This window comes from Bidens hawaiensis, unplaced genomic scaffold (assembly GCF_021521415.1).
Source record: "Bidens hawaiensis isolate Kalapana, Puna unplaced genomic scaffold, B.hawaiensis_p1.1 tig00022155_1, whole genome shotgun sequence".
NCBI classification, from domain to species: domain Eukaryota; kingdom Viridiplantae; phylum Streptophyta; class Magnoliopsida; order Asterales; family Asteraceae; genus Bidens; species Bidens hawaiensis.
In genome coordinates, this window is record NW_027493433.1 from 386,840 (window position 1) to 405,890 (window position 19,051).

The following is a 19,051-nucleotide window of genomic DNA, read 5'->3' on the forward strand; positions in this document are numbered from 1 at the left end:
CTTCTTATTGTTTTTATTAACGTTGATTAACATTACAAATTCACACTTTATATATAAAACTCAGGTGGCTGAGATGTGACAAAGAAAAAACTTCAATTAAAAAAAAAAGAAATTTTGGATTCAAGTCCCTTTTGTAATAAAAAAAATAAATAAAGGTTTTCAAGTTTGGGTAGGACATTTTTCACTTATGACGGGTTTTATCCTGATGATATAATAAAGATGATTGTTTCTTAGTTGCTCGTTAAAAAAAAATTAATAATTTTAATATAGTCCTTGTTAGACTTTCTGTGCTCATTTGTCCTCTTTCTATAGTAAGTTTCAGAAAGTCAAACCAATCTCCATCGTCCGATCACTTTCCCCATCTTTGACTTTACTCCATTATTAATAACCCGTCTCCATCCCCAAATCTTCAACTTCAAACCCTAATTCCCAAATTCAACCTCTTAATCCATCAATGGCGGTCGATTTCGTCGGAATCCAGACTATCGAACACCTCAATCGCATCTTCAACCTCAACAACCACGAGTTTGCTGTTTCGGATAGCTTCAAACACGCTGTTTCGATCTTCAATCGCAGCGGTCACGCTCGGTTCCGCCGCGGACCGTCCGTTTCTCCGCAATCGGAAGGTAATTTGACGAAAAATGAGTTGCTGGAACGTTGTACGGACACATCAGTTACGGCTGTTAAGGCGGTTACGGATTCGGATGCAACGGCGTCGTTTCAGGCAATGAATGTAACGGAAAACGAGTCTCCGGCGGTTAATGAGTTTTGTACGGTGAAATCAGTTACGGCTGTTAAGGCGGATACAACGGCGTCGTTTACGATGAATTTGACGAAAAACGACTCTCCGGCGGCGGTTAACGACTTCCGTACGGTGAAATCAGTTAAGGCGGATGCGGATACTAATAAAACGGCGTCGTATCAGTCGATGAACTCGTCGTTTGTTGGAGGAAGTGTAGAAGGAAGTGTTTCGAATGGTAGGCAGTTGTCGTCGCTAGGCATAGTGGCTCCGGCGCCGTCGTTTTCTTCAAGGAAGCCGCCGCTGCCGTCGTCTCACCGGAAACGGTTAGGTACTGATACGCCGTCGGTTTCGTTGCAAGGATCTGGATCTCGTACTGGTTGCCATTGCTGTAAAAGAAGGTATGTACGGTTTACGTGGCTTCTGTTACCTGGCGCACGTTAGCAAATGCATGTTCAGTTTGTCAATCGTGCGCTTCAGTTTCATATTTGATCTGTAGATGCAATAGTATGATTTTCTGTTATTTAGCGCACGTTAGCTAACACGTGTTCTATTTGTCTATCGTACGCTCCAGTTTCATTTTTTTGATCTGTTTTGAGCAACAATATATTATTTTCTGTTACTTGGCGCGCGTTAATGCATGTTCTATTTGTCTATCGTACGCTTCAGTTTCATTTATGAACTGCTAATGCAATAGTATAATTTTCTGTTAGCGCACGTTAGCTAACACTTGTTCTATTTGTCTATTGTACGCTTCAGTTTCATTTTTGATCTGTTTTGAGCTAACAGTATTGTTTTCTGTTACTTGGCGCACGTTAGCAAATGCATGTTCTGTTTGTCTATCGTACACGCTTCGGTTTCATTTTTGATCTGTTAATGTAATAGTATAATTTTCTGTTATTTAGCGCACGTTAGCTAACACTTGTTCCATTTGTCTATCGTACGCTTCAGTTCAATGCGCACGCTAGCAAACACATGTTTTATTAGTCAATTGTACGCTTCAGTTTAGTTTTTGATCTGTTGATCTAATAGAATGTTTTTCTGTTAATTAGCGCACCTTAGCAAACACATGTTATGCTCGGCTAACGTACGCTTCATTGATCTAACTGAATGCTAATACTTTTTAATTTGTGTTTGTTTAGGAAAACCGAATCAAAACGTGAAGTTAGGAGAATTCCGATAATCGGATCGAAAGTGGAAAGTATACCGGCGGATGATTATTCGTGGAAGAAATACGGTGAGAAGAAGGCCGAAGGTTCACGTTTTCCAAGGTAATTAATCTGGAAATTTACCCGATCAATCGACGATTTATTATTATTTTTTAAATATTAATTAAATTTATATTATATTAAAAAAAGTAGTGTTTATATAGAAAATAACTAAAATATCATAAATATTGAGGTCTTAAAATTATGTGCATGAGTTGTTGAGAGGCGACAATTTATTAGCCTAATTAATGTTTGTTATTATTAAAATTTAAAATATAATGAAGATTGAAATTGATTTTTGTTCTGCAGAGTATACTATAAGTGCAATTCCGTTAAAGGATGTCCAGCAAGGAAGCGTGTAGAGTTAGCTCTAACGGAATCAAGGATGCTTATTGTTACATACGACGGAGAACACTGTCACCATCACCGTCATCGTCACACTCCGATGCCCCTTCCGTCTAATTTGAACAACTTACAGATTCAATAAGATTCGATAAGTATGAGATGTGAAAAGTTGAGGGTGATATCTGTAATTAATTTAAGTAGAAGGGACAAAAGTGTAAAGAGAAATGAGAAGAAAGAAGTCTGAAAGATTCGATTTTGTTGAAATTATTAATTTTGTTCTTCTTTTGCTTCCTTTATTTATTTTTTTTTAAAAGTATTATTCTCCAAAAACTAAAATAAAGAAAGTAAAAGGTGTTTGTTGGGATGACAAAAGTCAATGGTTTCAGGTTAGTTGCTTACTTTATTGGAGAACACACTCTTTATTCCTAAATAAAATATTATTTAGGAGTTTAATATGTTTTTCTTACTTGTAGTGGTGTCACGTTTTAGTGCGGAAAACCAGATTAGCTAATCATTCCTATACAACCGTCTTATTCGAATTTGAATCCTATAATAATGGTGTTTTGTCCCAATTAGTGGTATACACTATACATCCTTTTTGCCTCATCCAACCTGCATTTGACCGATAGTGAATCAGTCGTATTAAATTAATCTATCTTTTTGTTTTTTAACCACAACTTAAGTTGATGCAAGTTTATTTTGTTTATGTATTATTTTAATTTAGTTGTTTAAATTATGTACTACCGTTGTTTTTTCTTGTTTAATTTTTATCTATGTAATTTCTTTTTAAGTTGATGCAAGTTTATTTATGTATTATTTAAATTTAGTTAATTTTAAAAGTCTAGCCACTAGTTTTTTTTAGAACTTTCTAACGATTATTTTTATTGAAAACTATATTACAATAAATTTAATTATTAAATTTTATTTAGTTATTAAAATTTTTTTTTGAATAAAAAGAAAATGTTAGTTACATAAAAATATAAAGTATATTGATGATTTAGAAATAATAAGGTTGTATGTGAGAAGAATGAGTGTGATAGTGTTGAGGATGAAATGTGCATGTGTAAAGGATAAATGAAAAGCTGATTTGGCATGCTGACTAGGCTTGCATGTTAGAAGTGCGTCTGTTAGCCTTACGGAATAGTTTAAAATTGATCTCTTTAATATCGTTGAATACCTATCACCCGACTTCTTAAACCTGCTAAATATCACATCGTTTATGTTTCTCCATATTAACCTTCATTATAAGTCACCCTGAACCATGCTTTCCTCTGTGCTTTAGTAACTGTGCCGCTCCCGAATGCATCCCGTAACATACCCGCCACACTCCAATTGGATTGTCAACCAGTGATTCAATTTGCTATTCAAACAATTGGATTGTTAACCAGTTGGCTTAAATAAAGACAATTCAAAGTATTTAACCTGGTTGTGTTGACGATTCCCATTTCAAAGTCGTTTGGTACGTTTATGATTATTTGTATATTTAATAATAAACTTCTTTAGTGATGTGTTGTATAATTATTTGTATATTTAGATACCAGTATTTGTATATTTAGATACCAGTATTTGTATAATTATTTGTATTTGTATATTTAGATACCAGTATACGATTTTAGATAGCCAGTGCTGTCTGTAATCACGAACGTATGTAGTTGGTTTTGAAAAGAGAAGGGGCAAAATGCGTTTTTGAATCCTATGATATGAGGTTATTCTTTTGATGCGACTTTTGTAACCACTTGTGACGTTCTCATCATAGGCAATTTAAACTTTAAAAGAGGATCCCTTTGACTTTCAGAAGAAGCAAGTGGAGAACATAGTGGTTGCCAGTGTGGCCACTTTATATTCATATTCTAGTTCTAGTATATAGCTTGCTTTCAATGTCACATATTGCATGAATCTAGCTTTGATAATAGTTATGTACATTTATAAAAGTATCATATCCATCATCTCCATGGATCAATCTGTCTACCTAAGAGAAAAAATATTTGTTATATTAGTTTGTATTATGATGCCTTATAAATACTGGTAATCTAGAACGGTATGTAATAAATTACAGGGAAATTGAAAATAAATAATCACACCTTTTGTGTATTGGCCGACAATAATCCCAATTTTAAAAACCACTACCAGCGGTCCAACCTTTCGGCTATTTTTGTCTCAATGGCCCTCCGTTAAAAAACTATTAACGTCATTAATTTTTTTTCGAGTTTCAAACCGATGTTTTAGGACTTTTGATCGAAAGAATGATACTAGTTGACTGATGTAAATCTTATTTTTAAACGGTGATTCAAATGACTTGATTTTTGTTATATGAAAATTCAAACACCCGAATTGAAACATCGTTTTGTCGTTTGGATCACCGTTTCGAGATAAGTTTTACATCAGTCGACTTGTATCCTTCTTATGATCAAAAGCCCTAAAACATCGGTTTGAAACTCGGAAAAAACTTAACGACGTTAAGAGTTTTTTAACGGAGGACCATTAAGACAAAAATAGCCGAAAGGTTGGACCGCTGATAGTGGTTTTTAAAGTTGGGATTATTGTCGGTCAATACAGAAAAATGGGGTTATTTATTTTTAATTTGCCTAAATTATAATAGGTGCTTTATACTTCTACAAGGCTACCCGACATTTTTTAAACATTGTAATTTGTAAAGGAGACGTATTAAAGATAAATCATCCTTTTGACTCGCCAAAAAAGTGGGATAACGGATAATAAATGAAGATGTCTTAAAACAATTTTATGAACAAGTAATTAACAAAGATTTGGCTGTAATCATTTTATTAGTTAGGTTTGGCTATATTACATAAACCACAATTTAGTTGCAATTATCCTTTTTTTTTTCAACTGCCAATGAGAAATTTTATTAACAACATTACAAAATTACACGAGATAAAAGGTGGGCCCAACGGGCGGATAGCCACAACCCCGGCACCACCAACCAAAATACGGCAAACCACCACCCGTCCAATTACAAATTAATACCCATCCAATCTTCTTCCCATGACAAACCTGAGTTTTACCTGACTTATTTTTAATTCAAAGATAGCTAAAGGCTCTAACATCCCCCACACAATACCTAGCACCGTAGTTGGCTTGCCATTGAACACCAAATCATTTCTTGCCTCCCAAAAAATGTAACGAGATAAGACAAATTGCATGAAAGTCCTTAGCGCTTTTCTTAGGAAACCTAGTGAACAAATGAAGATCTAATTGTTCCATATAGCTAAAGCATTATCGGGAATCTTACACCATATCGAGATCGCTTGCCACACCGATTGGGCCAAACCGCAAGTCATGAAACAATGTTCGGTGATCTTCTTCGTTTCCCCACAAATTGGACATGCCAAATATGGCACACCGATATTACTTGTAGCCAATGATGTTAACATTGACACTTGATCCATCTTGGTTTTCCATGTGTTATTCACGCGAGAACTAATGAATGGTAAAAACTAATGCCTTCATAACCAGACCAGCCAGCTAACCAGATATCTTACCGGTTCACTGGTTGGACTTGTTATCTGATCCGACCAAATTTAAGAACCGAATAACACCACAAATTAATATACATATTAAAAATATAAACTGCTATTCTACATTACTTCCTCCCAGCTAGTATAAGTAATATTAAAATCGAAAATTAAATAAGTTTACAAATGGTGAAAATAGTAATACAGATTATAAGAAACTAGTGTTTTTTCTGGCACGTTACAACGGATAGGTTGGTAAAACACAAGTGTTGAAACGGTAAGTCGACGAGAATTCCGCTGGCTTCAGTTACGTGCGTTATTGTATCGGAACTAAGGCAAAAATAAAACAAAAAAATTATAAAAATTGGGGTGGACCAATGATGTGGCGTCGGTAGGTAAAACTCGATCATTTGTAAAACCTGACTGTTATCGATCCCGGGCGTTGAGGCGGTTGAGTCTACGTGAATTAAGTCGGTTTTCGTCATGTTCGTTACGGTACAGAAATAAAAAACAAAAATCAGCATTCGGTCGTTTTTTGTTACGGTAGCGGAACTAAAACAAAACGCGGCGAGTCTACGTGAATTCGGTCAGTTTCCGTCACATTCGGCACGATATCGTAACTAAAACAAAATTATAAAAGAAGAACAAAAACAAAATTCACATTCGGTAGGTTTTCATTACGTTCATTACGGCCGAAATTAAAAAAAAAACTACCAATAGGGTATGGCCCAATCGAGGCTTTGCGAATTGCGGCACCAAACTTGTTAATTATATTATATAATAATAATTTCCAAATGAGAAAAAAAAAACATGGGCTTGCAGCAATCCAAGTTCTAAAACCAACTACCAAGCCCACGACTAACTGCATGTATACTTACATAAGTTTACATATTAATTTTTGTTGTTTTAAGAATGAAAAACTAAAAGGCGAAAACCCAACGATTTATATGGCAATTCATAGTTTCCTTCAACACCCCCTTTTTGTCGCCTAATTTTATATCAAATTTTCTTTAATTCTCTCTTTCATCATCTTCAAATGTCATCTGTATTTTATTGTTTCTGAAGAAGCTTCATCATCTTGTATTGAACGTGCATGCCCCAGATTTTGCACGTATGCATGGGATCCTTACGTTCAGAATTACAGGTAACATATTATTTCATCATAACATGTCATTATTCCAAGAATTTGTATAATGCATGTGTTATTTAGATTGTTTTGATTTAGTTTATATAATGCATATGCAAAATTCTAATTATTTTCATTTTGATTCTTATAAAAACATTGAAGATGTGAAATTTGGAGGCTTTTCAAGCATTTTCGGCCTTCCGATGAATGTTAATATATTTATAAAAAGGTATGTTAATGCTTGGGGTAGAATTTTTTTTGTATCTTTAGGCGGTTTAGCAACACCACCTTGATACGCGGTTTTGCTAATTACACGTAGAACTAGGTAAGTCACAACGGGGGTAGCGAGTTTGGATCAACAAATACTATATTTAGAGAGCAAGATTTCTTTGGGAAGTTGCTTTTCACTTTTTTGCAAAGATTCTTCAAAGTCGCTCCCACAACGAGACTTACCAAATTCTACATGTAATTAGCAAAGGCTTTGGCTATCCAGACGCCCATTTTGCTGTTAAGACACCCAAAGCCGCCTATACGAGTCGTATACACTCATACTACTCACATAGGTTGAAGCTTTTTGTCAGGTTCATGTTGACCACGTTACACAAGCTCCATATGAGTAGTATGGAACTATACAAGATCCATAAGACTTTGAAGCAAATCGGTTGTATTGAACCATACAACATAAAGTTGGACTTTCATATACGAGTCAAGGCCATAAGAGTAGTATGGGCTATATATGCGAGGCGACAACTTTTTGTCAGATTCCCTTTGACCATGTTTTCCTAGATGGACTATACGACTACTCCCCATACGAGTACTATGGGATTATACGAGATAAATTTGAATTTTGTACGACTCGTATAAGCTATACGATTCGTATAAAGTTGTCTGAGTAATTGAGCTGGGCGTCTTATTAGTAGCCCCCTTAGCAAAACCACCTAAAGATACAATGCATTCACCCGGATTAACTTATAGTTACATGTTGTACTGATTTCTGATGTATATTTATGTGGATTCTAGGTATTCCATCCTAATAATTTGATTCTGGTGCTAATAAAAGAACCAAACTTACTGAAGCATACAACACCATGTCTTTCAAGAGAGATATTGATCCAGCCTTTATAGGAGTTGGACACAAAGTGTATCCTCTATCTTAAATATATTTTATGAATGGGAAATTTTTTCATATAACGTTCTTCCAGCTATAAGTTTATTTATTAACTAAGGTGCATTTTTTTTCTTTATGGATGTTAATATTTACATCTTCCTTAACAATTTCTAGAGGACTCGAGGTATGGCGAATTCAGAATTCAAAGCTCGTGGCTCTTCCCGAGTTTACTCATGGTAAATTTAAAAGAGCAGAATGCTATATCATTTTAAAGGTGTGTTCTCTAATCACAGTACAATAGCTTCATGTATGTGTGTAATGTGTATATATAAATATAATAGAGTAGATTTAATTAGGTTTTTATCCAACTTTCACTAGTATTCTGTTTTAAGGCCACCTGCCCAGAGTAAGCTGCAGTATACGTCTACCGGCTAATAAAATAAGGGTACTGGTGGGCCATGAGTTTTACTTACGGGTTTTCGTGGTTAAAAAAAGAGTTAGATTAACACAAAGATGCTCAACAAAATAATAAAAGTGTGAAATATAACTACATCTTGAAACTTAATTTTTTTTTTTACAGACAAATGCTTCAAAGGGTGGCACTTTTCGCTACGACATGCATTATTGGATAGGTAAAGATTCAAGTGAGGTGAGTTTCACACAAATGTGTTATCTTCATTACGTAATTTATTTTATTTCTCAAATGTACATGTAACCATAACGAGTTATTTTACCACATATGCATTTAGTTTTCTTATAGCCATTTAATTCCATATATATTATATAATTACAGGACGAAGCTGACATTGCAGCCACAAAAACACTTGAACTTGATGCAGCACTTGGAGGGCGATCTGTTCAGTATCGCGAGTTACAAGGATACGAGTCAGAAAGTTTCCTTTCTTGTTTTAAGCCATGCATTATGCCAGAAGAAGCCGAATCTCGAGAACACAAAAATCGCATGTTTGTTTGCAAAGGAAAACAAGTTGTGCGCGTAGAAGAGGTGATTAAATATTTAAATCAATGTTTTACTGCTTCATTTCTGCATATTATATAGGAAGATGGCCCTTTATGTTTTCTAAATCATAAATTATTGATCGAACACAGGTTCCTTGTGCTCGATCATCACTCAATCATGATGCAATTTTTATATTGGACACTAAAAATAAGATATTCCAGTTTAATGGATCAAATACTTCAATACAAGAAAGGGCTAGAGCAATAGATGTTGTGAAGTATATAAGTGATACATACCATGGTTCAAAGTGTGATATAGCCGCCATCGGTAAGTGAAGATTAGTTTCGTATTTCAAAGACTGAAAAAAAAAGATAATAAATCAAATTGAAGTTTTGTTTCTGGTTTTATTTAGAGGATGGGAGGTTGATGGCGGATCCTGAAGCCGGAGAATTCTGGGCGTTCTTTGGTGGATTCGCTCCGCTTCCAAGAAAAACAAATGTAAAAGAGGCTCAAATTAGTCATGATGCTGTGCCTACTCAACTATTTTGGTAATATGAATCATCTAAATCATGCTATTACTTGAAACTAGCTGGATGTTATGTTATTTAAGGCTAAAGCACTAAGTAGTTATGCTTTAAGGAGTGGTGCAGTGATAAGCACCTGATTTGAGTGATAGCTTTAAAACTAGTTTCCTACCATATCCTCTTGAAAGCCCCCTGCTCAGCACAAACTGCGATTTATCTGATCACGTTGGTTAGCTAGGTCTTGGCAGGTCCTTTGAGTTTTCAGGTAACGGTTCTCATAGGGCCGTCCCCGAGAATCGTTGAATATTGAAATTTTGGGCCTTTGGTGAAAAACAATTATTGTGCTTAAACAATTATATGTTTAAATGGACTAATTTGTTATGATTTGGATTGTGCACATTTTTCTTATTGAAATGAGCTTAAATAAGTTTAGTAATTGAGTTTGAACATTATGAATACATATTTTTTTTGATAAAATATACATATAAAATAATTAAAAAACATTCAGGTCTACCGAGGTGATCGGGCCAGGGCTGTTGACCACCCAACCCTCCTTCAAAGCCGGCCTTGGGTTCTCACGGTTACCGAAACCTAAAGCACTAAATACTTTTAAATCCTGTCTATGCAAAGGATCTCTTGATTCAGTAAATAGCACCTAATTCCCATCTAACCAGAGGTCTTAAGTTTGAATCTTGCTTCCACTGTTTTCCTACAATAACCTCTTGAAACCACTTGTCCAACGCAAGTTGTGATTCACCTGGTCTCGTTGGTTAGCAGGGTATTGACGATGTCGCTTGAGTTTTCTGACCACGGTTCTCATAGTTACCAAAAACAAAAAAAAAGTCAAAAAGCACTAAACACTTTTAGATCTTGTTCATTCAAATGATCTCTGATAAAATGTTTGTTTGGTATTCCAGCGTCAAGGACGGGCAAGCAGAGCGCGTTGCTGCTGGTTCCTTGACAAAGAAGTTACTAGAAAACAGCAACTGTTATCTTCTGGATTGTGGATCAGAACTATATCTGTGGATGGGACGCGGCACCTCTATAGAACTAAGAAAATCTGCAAGCAAAGCCGCAGAAGTACGTTTAATATGATTATGCATTTTCTTGGTTGTTATATATTATGATGATATCACATATGGATCAACTATACAGGAATATCTGCGCGGCCAAGACAGACCAAAATCCAAAATAATCCGCATGATTGAGTTTTATGAAACAGTATCTTTTCGGGCAAAGTTTAATTTTTGGCCTCAACCGACTGACGCGCTAGCAGCTCAGGATGGTAGAGGCAAGGTGGCTGGTTAGTTATACCATACTCTTTAGTCTTTAAGTATAACTATGCTAATTAGTTAAGCTTGTTATTTAGCTTTGTTAACTAGTTTTGCAATTAACTGACGGAACATCTATTACACCTAGGGTTGTAAACGAACCGAACGAATACGAACAAGGGCTTGTTCATGTTCGTTTGTTAAGGAAATAATGCGTTCACGAACGGTTCATGAACACTTGCCGAACGAGATTTTATGTTCGTGTTCGTTCATTAAGAAATGAATGTGTTCACAAACGGTTCACGAACACAAATAAAAATGGCAGAGCCTAGAGATTGAGACGGGTGTATTCATCAATATGAATAATAAAAGACTGTAAACGAATTAAACAAACACGAACAAGGGCATGTTCGTGTTCGTTCATTTAAGTTTAAACGAACACGAATACTTAATCAAACAAATATTTATGTTCATGTTCGTTTATTTAAAAAAACATTTGTGTTCGTTTATGTTCGTTTGTTTAAAATCTAAATGAACATAACTGAAAAAAGATAAGCGAACATATATGAACAAATGTGAATTAACAAAAACGAACAAAAATGAAAACACTTAAATACACACAAATTTAACAAATATAAAACCTTTAAGTAGCTTACTCATCTGGATAATATTTTATTATAATATTAATATATAAACGAACATAAACAAACATTCATGAACATAAATGAATGAACGGAACATGTGTTCATGTTCGTTCGTTTAATTAAACGACCACGAATTTTTTGTTCACGTTCATTCGTTTATTAAATAAACGAACTTCTCGTCGAACAATTCACGAACAGTTCACCAATCGTTCGGTTCATTTACAGGCCTAATTACACCGCCAGATACCTTTTTGTTAATTAGTTACGCAGTTAATTTACTATTTGTTATTAACGATTTGCAGCACTTCTAAAACGACAAGGGCTCGATATTAAGGGTCTGATTAAAAATGCTCCCAAAGAGGAAGAAGAGGAGGAGCCTCAACCATATATTGATTGTAGTGGAGCTTTGGAGGTTTTTAATATTTTACATAAATTTATCTTTGATTTAGTTAATGGTTAGTTATGTAATTTATTTCTGTATTAATTCTAAACATGACTGTGTAGGTGTGGCTTGTGAATGGTAAAGAAAAGACTCTTTTATTAGACATTGATCAGTGCAAATTTTATACCGGAGATTGTTATATCTTTCAATATACATATACCGGCGAGGGTCAAGAGGAATGTCTTTTAGGGACATGGTTTGGAAAGCAAAGCGTTAAGGTAAATATTTTTCGGTTAATTTTTAAGCCCTTTATTGGAAATTAATACTATAATGCTTCATAAGTTTAGAAAATAAAACCATATGTAACTAATGTACTTATCTAACAAAACATGTTTTGTAGGAAGATAGGGAATCAGCTCTCTCACAAGCGTACAAAATGCTCGAGTCGGTCAAGTTTCTAGCTACTCAGGTAAGTCAGTTGAACTGTTTAATGTTGTAACTTTTTTAATAGTTTGAGCATGTGCTTATTACACTGATGATCTGAGTTTATAAATCTATAGGCTCGTGTATACGAAGGGAATGAACCGTTCCTTTTCTATGCAATATTTCAGAGCTTTGTGGTTCTCAAGGTGAGCAACAACTAAGGAAGGAGGAGAATACATTAAAACATTGTAACTTTCTTTTCATTCATATTATAAAATTTAGTATATTTAATAAATTCTCAGGGTGGTCTCAGTAATGGATACAAGAATTACATATCAGAAAAGGGACTACCAGATGAGACTTATAAAGAGGATGGAATTGCATTGTTTCGAGTTCAAGGCTATGGACCAGAAAATATGCAGTCGATTCAAGTTGAAGCCGTAAGTGAGATTGTTAAAAACACTAACAAAAAAAAAAAAATCTAAATTGTGTAATACTTTGATCACTAGGTTTGTATTTTTACATGCCTATACATAAACGAACAATCAAGCTGATTTGTTCATATTTTCTTACCAAATTTTAGGAGAGGAGCGAGAAAGAATAATCATCACATTTATACCGTTTACTTTGATTTTAAAATTTTTTAATATTGAAAAAAATGGATTATTTTTTGTTTTTGCAATATTATTTTTTATTTTCTTTGAAGCCATCTTATTTGTTTTGCATTTTTTATTAATTGGCTCAGGTTGCTTCATCCTTGAACTCCTCTTATTGTTATATATTACACAAAGATTCACTTGTATTTACTTGGAAGGGCAGCCAAACATCAGTAGAGGACCATGAACTTGCCGACAGGCAGCTCGATGTCATAAAAGTATGCTTCTTAACGATATTCTATATATATAAAAGTGTGAATCTTATTTCAAACAAGTGACCTGATCATATTTAAAAAGTATTCAATTTTTCGACGATGGTTGCAGCCTGAATTACAGACAAGAGTGTTCAAAGAACGAGCCGAGTCTGACGAATTTTGGGAAATTTTAGGTGGAAAAACCGAATATGGAAACCAAAAAATTCCAAGGGAGGCTGAAAGAGATCCTCATTTATTCTCATGCACATATTCTAAAGGTTTAACCGGCTTTAGGATGAGATTATACATATTTTTAAGTGCACTTGCTGAAAATTTACTAACTCTTTTCGGTCTTTGCTTTTAATGGAACCGGTTCTTGTTCAGGAGAAGGTCTGCGAGTAAGTATTAACTTTGAATGTTTGGAATAAATTCTTTTTGGCTTTTAAAAGTTGATTAGGATTTGTTGATGCAGGTGTATGAGATCTACAACTTTAGTCAAGGTGATTTGATGGCAGAAGATGTGTATATTCTTGATTGTCATACAGAATTATTTCTTTGGGTAGGACAAGAGGTTAATTCAAAAGACAAGACACAAGCACTAACTATTGGCCAGGTATGATTTTCTTTGAAGTACTATATATCATTTATAAACTTAATCAAGGTCGTCACCGAGAATCGTTAACATTTTTTGAGCCAAAGACGAAAAAAAAATTGGGCTTTAAGTAAAAGGGTTTTTTGTTAGGTTTAAACAATTAAATTTTTAAATGGGCTTGTCTGGTTATGACTTGAGTTGTGAATTTTTTTTATATATAAATATTAAATAGGCTTAAATGAGTTGATAATTGGGTTTAAACGTTAAAAAAACAAATTTTTTTTGCATAAAAGTATATAAAAAGAAAAAACTTTCTAAAAATTTCAGGCCTTCCTGGTGATCGGGTCGGGGCCTGTCGACCACCCTACCATCCTTTAAAGCCAACATTGAATTTAATTACTGCCAAATTAGTTATATGTATAAGTGACATGCTTAGAGCATCCACTCTATGCACATTTCGAGCGCTTTTAAGGAGATAAGAATGATGCGGAGAACAGGCGATAGACAAATTTGTGCAAAAACGTCCAAAAATGGCTTATGTTGGGGGTGTGGGGGGTTGGTTCAGAGGGGCAAAGCCCGGGCAAGATGAACAAGTGATTACGTGACCACGTTTTTGGGTGCTCTTACTATGAGTGAAGGGCACAAAAAGCGTACTTGACACGTAGAATTGTTTTTGTTTTTCGATGAAATTCGTGCTTCAATAACAAAGATAAAACCTAAGATAGAGGGTAAATTAGTAATCATATCCTAGTATATGTAGATTAGTAAATATTTCTTAAAACATTAGAATACTTGTATCACTTGTTGACAAAGGTTTCTTTTTTGTTTTATACATTGAATTTCACAGAAATATCTTGAATGTGATGTTCTTCTTGGGGGATTATTTCTTCAAACCCCAATATTTGTCATAATGGAAGGAAGTGAGCCACCATTCTTCACACGTTTCTTTAAGTGGGACTCGACGAAATCTTCAGTAAGTTATCTCCTCGCAGATGTTATAATTTGGAGTACATCACATCAGAGTCAGGTCGACCGTTTTAGAAGCCTAAATAGAATTATAAAACTTGGGCTAATTTCGTAAAAAGAAAAAATATAATCCTAACAATATGGGAATATGATCACACAAATTTTTTATATACAATTTCTAAAAGGCACATATTCACAATTCACACTTTTTTAGAGTTAAAGTGAGTTATAGTGAATAAAGAACCTTCCAAAGATAAATGATATTTGCTCTCTAAAAGTCTGAAAAAAAGTTAAATCAATAGAAGATTTGAGGCATTGAGAGGTAAGAGAGTTGTAACCGGAAAGAAAAAATAGAATGCGAATCGAACATAGTCAAATCTTAAATAATAGGCCCTTAAATATTGGGTGCGCAAGCTTCAACTTATTTTTTTTACACTCTTGAGCCGCAGTTACACAACAGAATTTCAATATCCTAATGTGCTAAACATATTTCTAACATGTTAATATGTTTACAGCTGCAGGGGAACTCTTTCAAAAGAAGGTTGTCTCTTATAAAAGACGGAGGTCGTTCGACCATGAATCTGGTAGCGAGACAGTTTATTTAAATTTAAATTTCTTCAAACAAAAATACAAATTTTTTATCCAACTCATATTGATTCATTGCATTTTAATTCATAGTTGTTTATCCTAATGTGATACTTGTTACATCATCAGAAGCGAAAAAAGAGAGGACCCGCATCATTTGGAGGTAGATCAGCGTCTGAAAAGCCAACACGGTCAAGAAGTGTGTCGTTCTCTGATCGACCACGTGCCCGAGGCAGATCACCAGCCTTCAATGCTCTTGCCTCCAAGTTTGACAATCCAGGTGGAATTAGGAATCTCTCAACTCCACCACTACTTCTAAGTAGTAAGCTTAGTAGCTGCAGCAGCGGTAGCAGTAGCAGTGATGGCAGTGCTGATAGCTCCAAAGTTATATCCAAGTCTAATGCTATAGCATCACTAACTGTCTCTTTTGACAAACCGATACGAGAAAAACTTTTGCCCCGTTCGGTAAAAGGTAATATATTCTTTGGTAAATGTCTCGCGTTGGCTGTGGTAGAACTTGAACTTTTAAATAGGAAGGGCCAAAAATATTAGAATTTAATATTAAGTTCTTACACATAAAAAACCAATATTTTTCACCAAACAAAGATCATAAATCATATAAAAAGATAACCAATTTTTGTAGTTGGTTTAGTTTGGTCTATCAAAAAAGCATCTATTACCACTTTTGAGTCCAAAAATATTACTAAAAATATATGAGCTATATTTATCGAAAATATATGAGTTATATTTAGAAGTTTTGAGCCCGAAAACAGAAAAGGCTGCAATCCCTCCTTGCCCCTTTAAAGTTCCGCCCATGTGCGTTGACTAATTGCCTTCGGTTTTATGTTCTTTATTATTTTTATTAATACTATGATTTTGTAACGTTATTAGTGAACACTGTTCATGATTCAACACCAAAGTTTGAGTCAACTCCTAGGGTAAACCCAATGAGTAGTAGAAGATATTCTCCAACAATAAAGGAATATTCTAAAGATAGTGAGGCGGAAACTGATGAAGGGGTCACAATATACCCTTATGATCGTTTAACGATATCATCAACTAACCCTGCTCCTGATATTGATGTAACGAGACGGGAGGTACGTTTTTTAAAAACTATTTGTTAGAAAAAAGTCCAATAGATTAAAAAGGTTACCTTTTGTGTGGATAAATTAGGTCAGGTCGGATTAATCGTGTCATAAATAATTAGTGTGTCATATCTGATTATAATATTTATGTTATTTCAGTAATAACATGTAACATAGAATAAACTTTATTTTTTGTTTTAGATTTGCATAATAACTTCGTTTTCGAATGTTATATGCAGATGTATCTATCGAAAAGCGAGTTCAGGGAGAAATTTAATATGACAAAAGAAGCTTTCTCCAAGATGCCAAAATGGAGACAAATAAAGATGAAAACTTCACTTAAGCTGTTCTAAGCTTCCTACATATAAAGAAAAGCAAGCTTATAATTTTTAGCCACCACTTACTCAACAAAATACTTTAGTCTATAGTCTATACTTAAAATCCATAAATTAATCCAACTAAAGATTTTATGTATGTTGCAAAGGTGCATTTTTCTGTTGTATTAGTCTGCTATATAGCTTTCCATTCTTCTAGGGATTAGTTACTTCCATTTTGTATATTCGACTTCTCCATTCATTAAACATTAGTAATTTTTCTCATGGCAGTATGAAGATGAGGTAGTATCTGTGCAGCAATGCATTAAGATGTGATATTAAATTTTAAAACCACTTTGACCCAAAAAATTCAAAGTTTGACCGCATATGATCAGAAAGGCCGTCTAAATATTGACCAAACAGCAGGCCTGACCAATAATTAACAGCTGTTCGAATATTGTGCAAACTATCGTACAATAATTATAAAATCAAAAAGTACTACAAAAGCAAGAAGTCTTCGATGATAAAAAAAATTGCTTAGGATATTAGCACTTGAGAATCTAATGAGTTTACACATTCTTTTTGCATGCATGCAATTCAACACTAAGTTGAGAGATTGAGAGTTGATTAGGGAGGCGTATGACCGGAAAGGAAGAACTGCTTCGAACATAGTCTATCCTTAAAAGAAATGGAGCCTTTTATGAATCTGATAAGTTAATAATCTTAGTTTCATCCCTATGTAACATAACATGCAGTACATTAAAATTTAAAACCAAGCTATAATTATTTACAACTTTCTATATCAAGCATCCCATGTGACCCCTTCTTACAATATTCCAAACTAATTATACTAATCTTTATTGTAATGATAATAATGAATCTTTATAATTATTAAGTCATAAGTCAATAATACTTTAAATAAATCAATTATTAGTATCTTGACCCGTTAAACAAAATATTTGTTTTCACTCTAAAAGAAATAAGGAATATTTATGTATTTCAAACGTTAAAAACACATAATAATAATATTATAATACTGTTTATTCATTTGTTTATTTGGTAAAACTAATTAAAAATATGGTTAAACATAATATTATTATATTTATAAATAAAAGCAAAACTTTATAAAGGTTCATACGGAAAAATGTTAGGTAGATCAGTAACCATTAGAAAATCCAAGTGTCTTGTCATTTTATCTATCAATTCCAAAAGGAAAAAAAAAAGAAAAAGAAAAGATCTGTTTAAATTATGAGAACATAGTAAACAATATCAATCTATCAAAATTGAGAGCGTAAGAAACATTACCTAATGCAATATCAATCTACATAAGCAATATTCTATAATAAAAAAGAAAAAAACCCTAACAATAACAACAAAAGAAATCAGAATTAGCAACAAAAAAATAATAGCAAATGTTTATAACAGCATAAGAAAAAACCTAATAATAATACGAAATGTAAATCAACAAATACGTATAGCGTCTCATAATCAGAATCAACAAATTCGAACAAAAAATAACAGCAAACACTTATAAAACAAACCTTAATAATTTCAGCAAATTAGTTCTCACTGTTTTCATGTTAAAAATGATTTGCATTTGATCCCGAAACTACAAATAATTACATTTAAAGAACACCAATAATATTTTACTAACAAGTAAGTTTCATAATGGGAAATTATTTTTCCGACAAGCATTCATATTTTTTTTTTAAATATTCTTTAAGATATTTGAATGCATAAGTTAATCAACAATTGTCCACAAGTTCTCTCCTATATGCCATTGCCAACTATATCCACGTTAAAATATTGTTACATCAATAATTGCCAAAGGAACTAAAATGCTCTTTTTGCACTTGAATTACTTTTGTGATTCTTTAGTTATATATAACTCTTTAACGATTTTAACTTTTATATAGGAAACCAAATAATTCCGCACCCTGATATTATATTCAACGAAGTAGTAGTGTATTACGAACACATTTATTTGTTTTTAGTGAAACTACACTTATACCAATTATAAAAACAACTTTAAAAAACTATACTCGCGGTATTGTTTCAAATTTATTACTTTTTTTTTTTACATTTATGCATCTTTATTTCTTGCTTCATGTTTATAAGCCTGAAGGCTCATAATAAAATAACACGAAAACTTATTTGTATGTGTAGTAAATTAACTTACATGTTAGTTACAAATGTGTTTAAATAGGAGATTGAAATATAAGAAAATAAAAAATAGAAAAGATATCTAAGAAATATGTCATGGATTAAGTTGTTATGTGTACGTACGCATATCTCTGTAGGGTGAGATTATTTATTCCATAACACTAAATTTTTGCTAAAACAAAAAGAAAATAATAAAAAACTTTAATCGTTTAGTTTTTCTTTTTATCAAAAGGCTTTCATTTTTATTTTTTTACCTTATACATAAAAATTGAATGTTTATGCTTATGTGCATAAA

The 19,051-nt window shown here is 33.5% G+C and overlaps 2 protein-coding genes across 2 annotated transcripts; both read left to right on the plus strand.

Moving 5' to 3' along the window:
- The first annotated feature begins 410 nt into the window (after positions 1-410).
- On the plus strand, positions 411-2,434 carry LOC143564768 (putative WRKY transcription factor 17). Its single transcript, XM_077051950.1, has 4 exons — positions 411-618; positions 739-1,140; positions 1,882-2,010; positions 2,257-2,434. Exons 1-4 carry the CDS (start codon positions 455-457, stop codon positions 2,432-2,434), a joined length of 873 nt encoding a protein of 290 aa, XP_076908065.1. The 5' UTR covers positions 411-454.
- A 5,348-nt stretch (positions 2,435-7,782) lies between these two features.
- On the plus strand, positions 7,783-16,632 carry LOC143564751 (villin-5-like). The gene is made up of 22 exons (XM_077051936.1): positions 7,783-8,032; positions 8,174-8,273; positions 8,580-8,648; positions 8,793-9,002; positions 9,107-9,284; positions 9,370-9,505; positions 10,399-10,561; positions 10,637-10,784; positions 11,699-11,808; positions 11,901-12,056; positions 12,179-12,247; positions 12,339-12,407; positions 12,504-12,641; positions 12,947-13,075; positions 13,182-13,329; positions 13,439-13,449; positions 13,524-13,664; positions 14,491-14,616; positions 15,125-15,193; positions 15,327-15,666; positions 16,086-16,291; positions 16,519-16,632. Exons 1-22 carry the CDS (start codon positions 7,980-7,982, stop codon positions 16,630-16,632), a joined length of 2,883 nt encoding a protein of 960 aa, XP_076908051.1. The 5' UTR covers positions 7,783-7,979.
- The last annotated feature ends 2,419 nt before the right edge of the window (positions 16,633-19,051 follow it).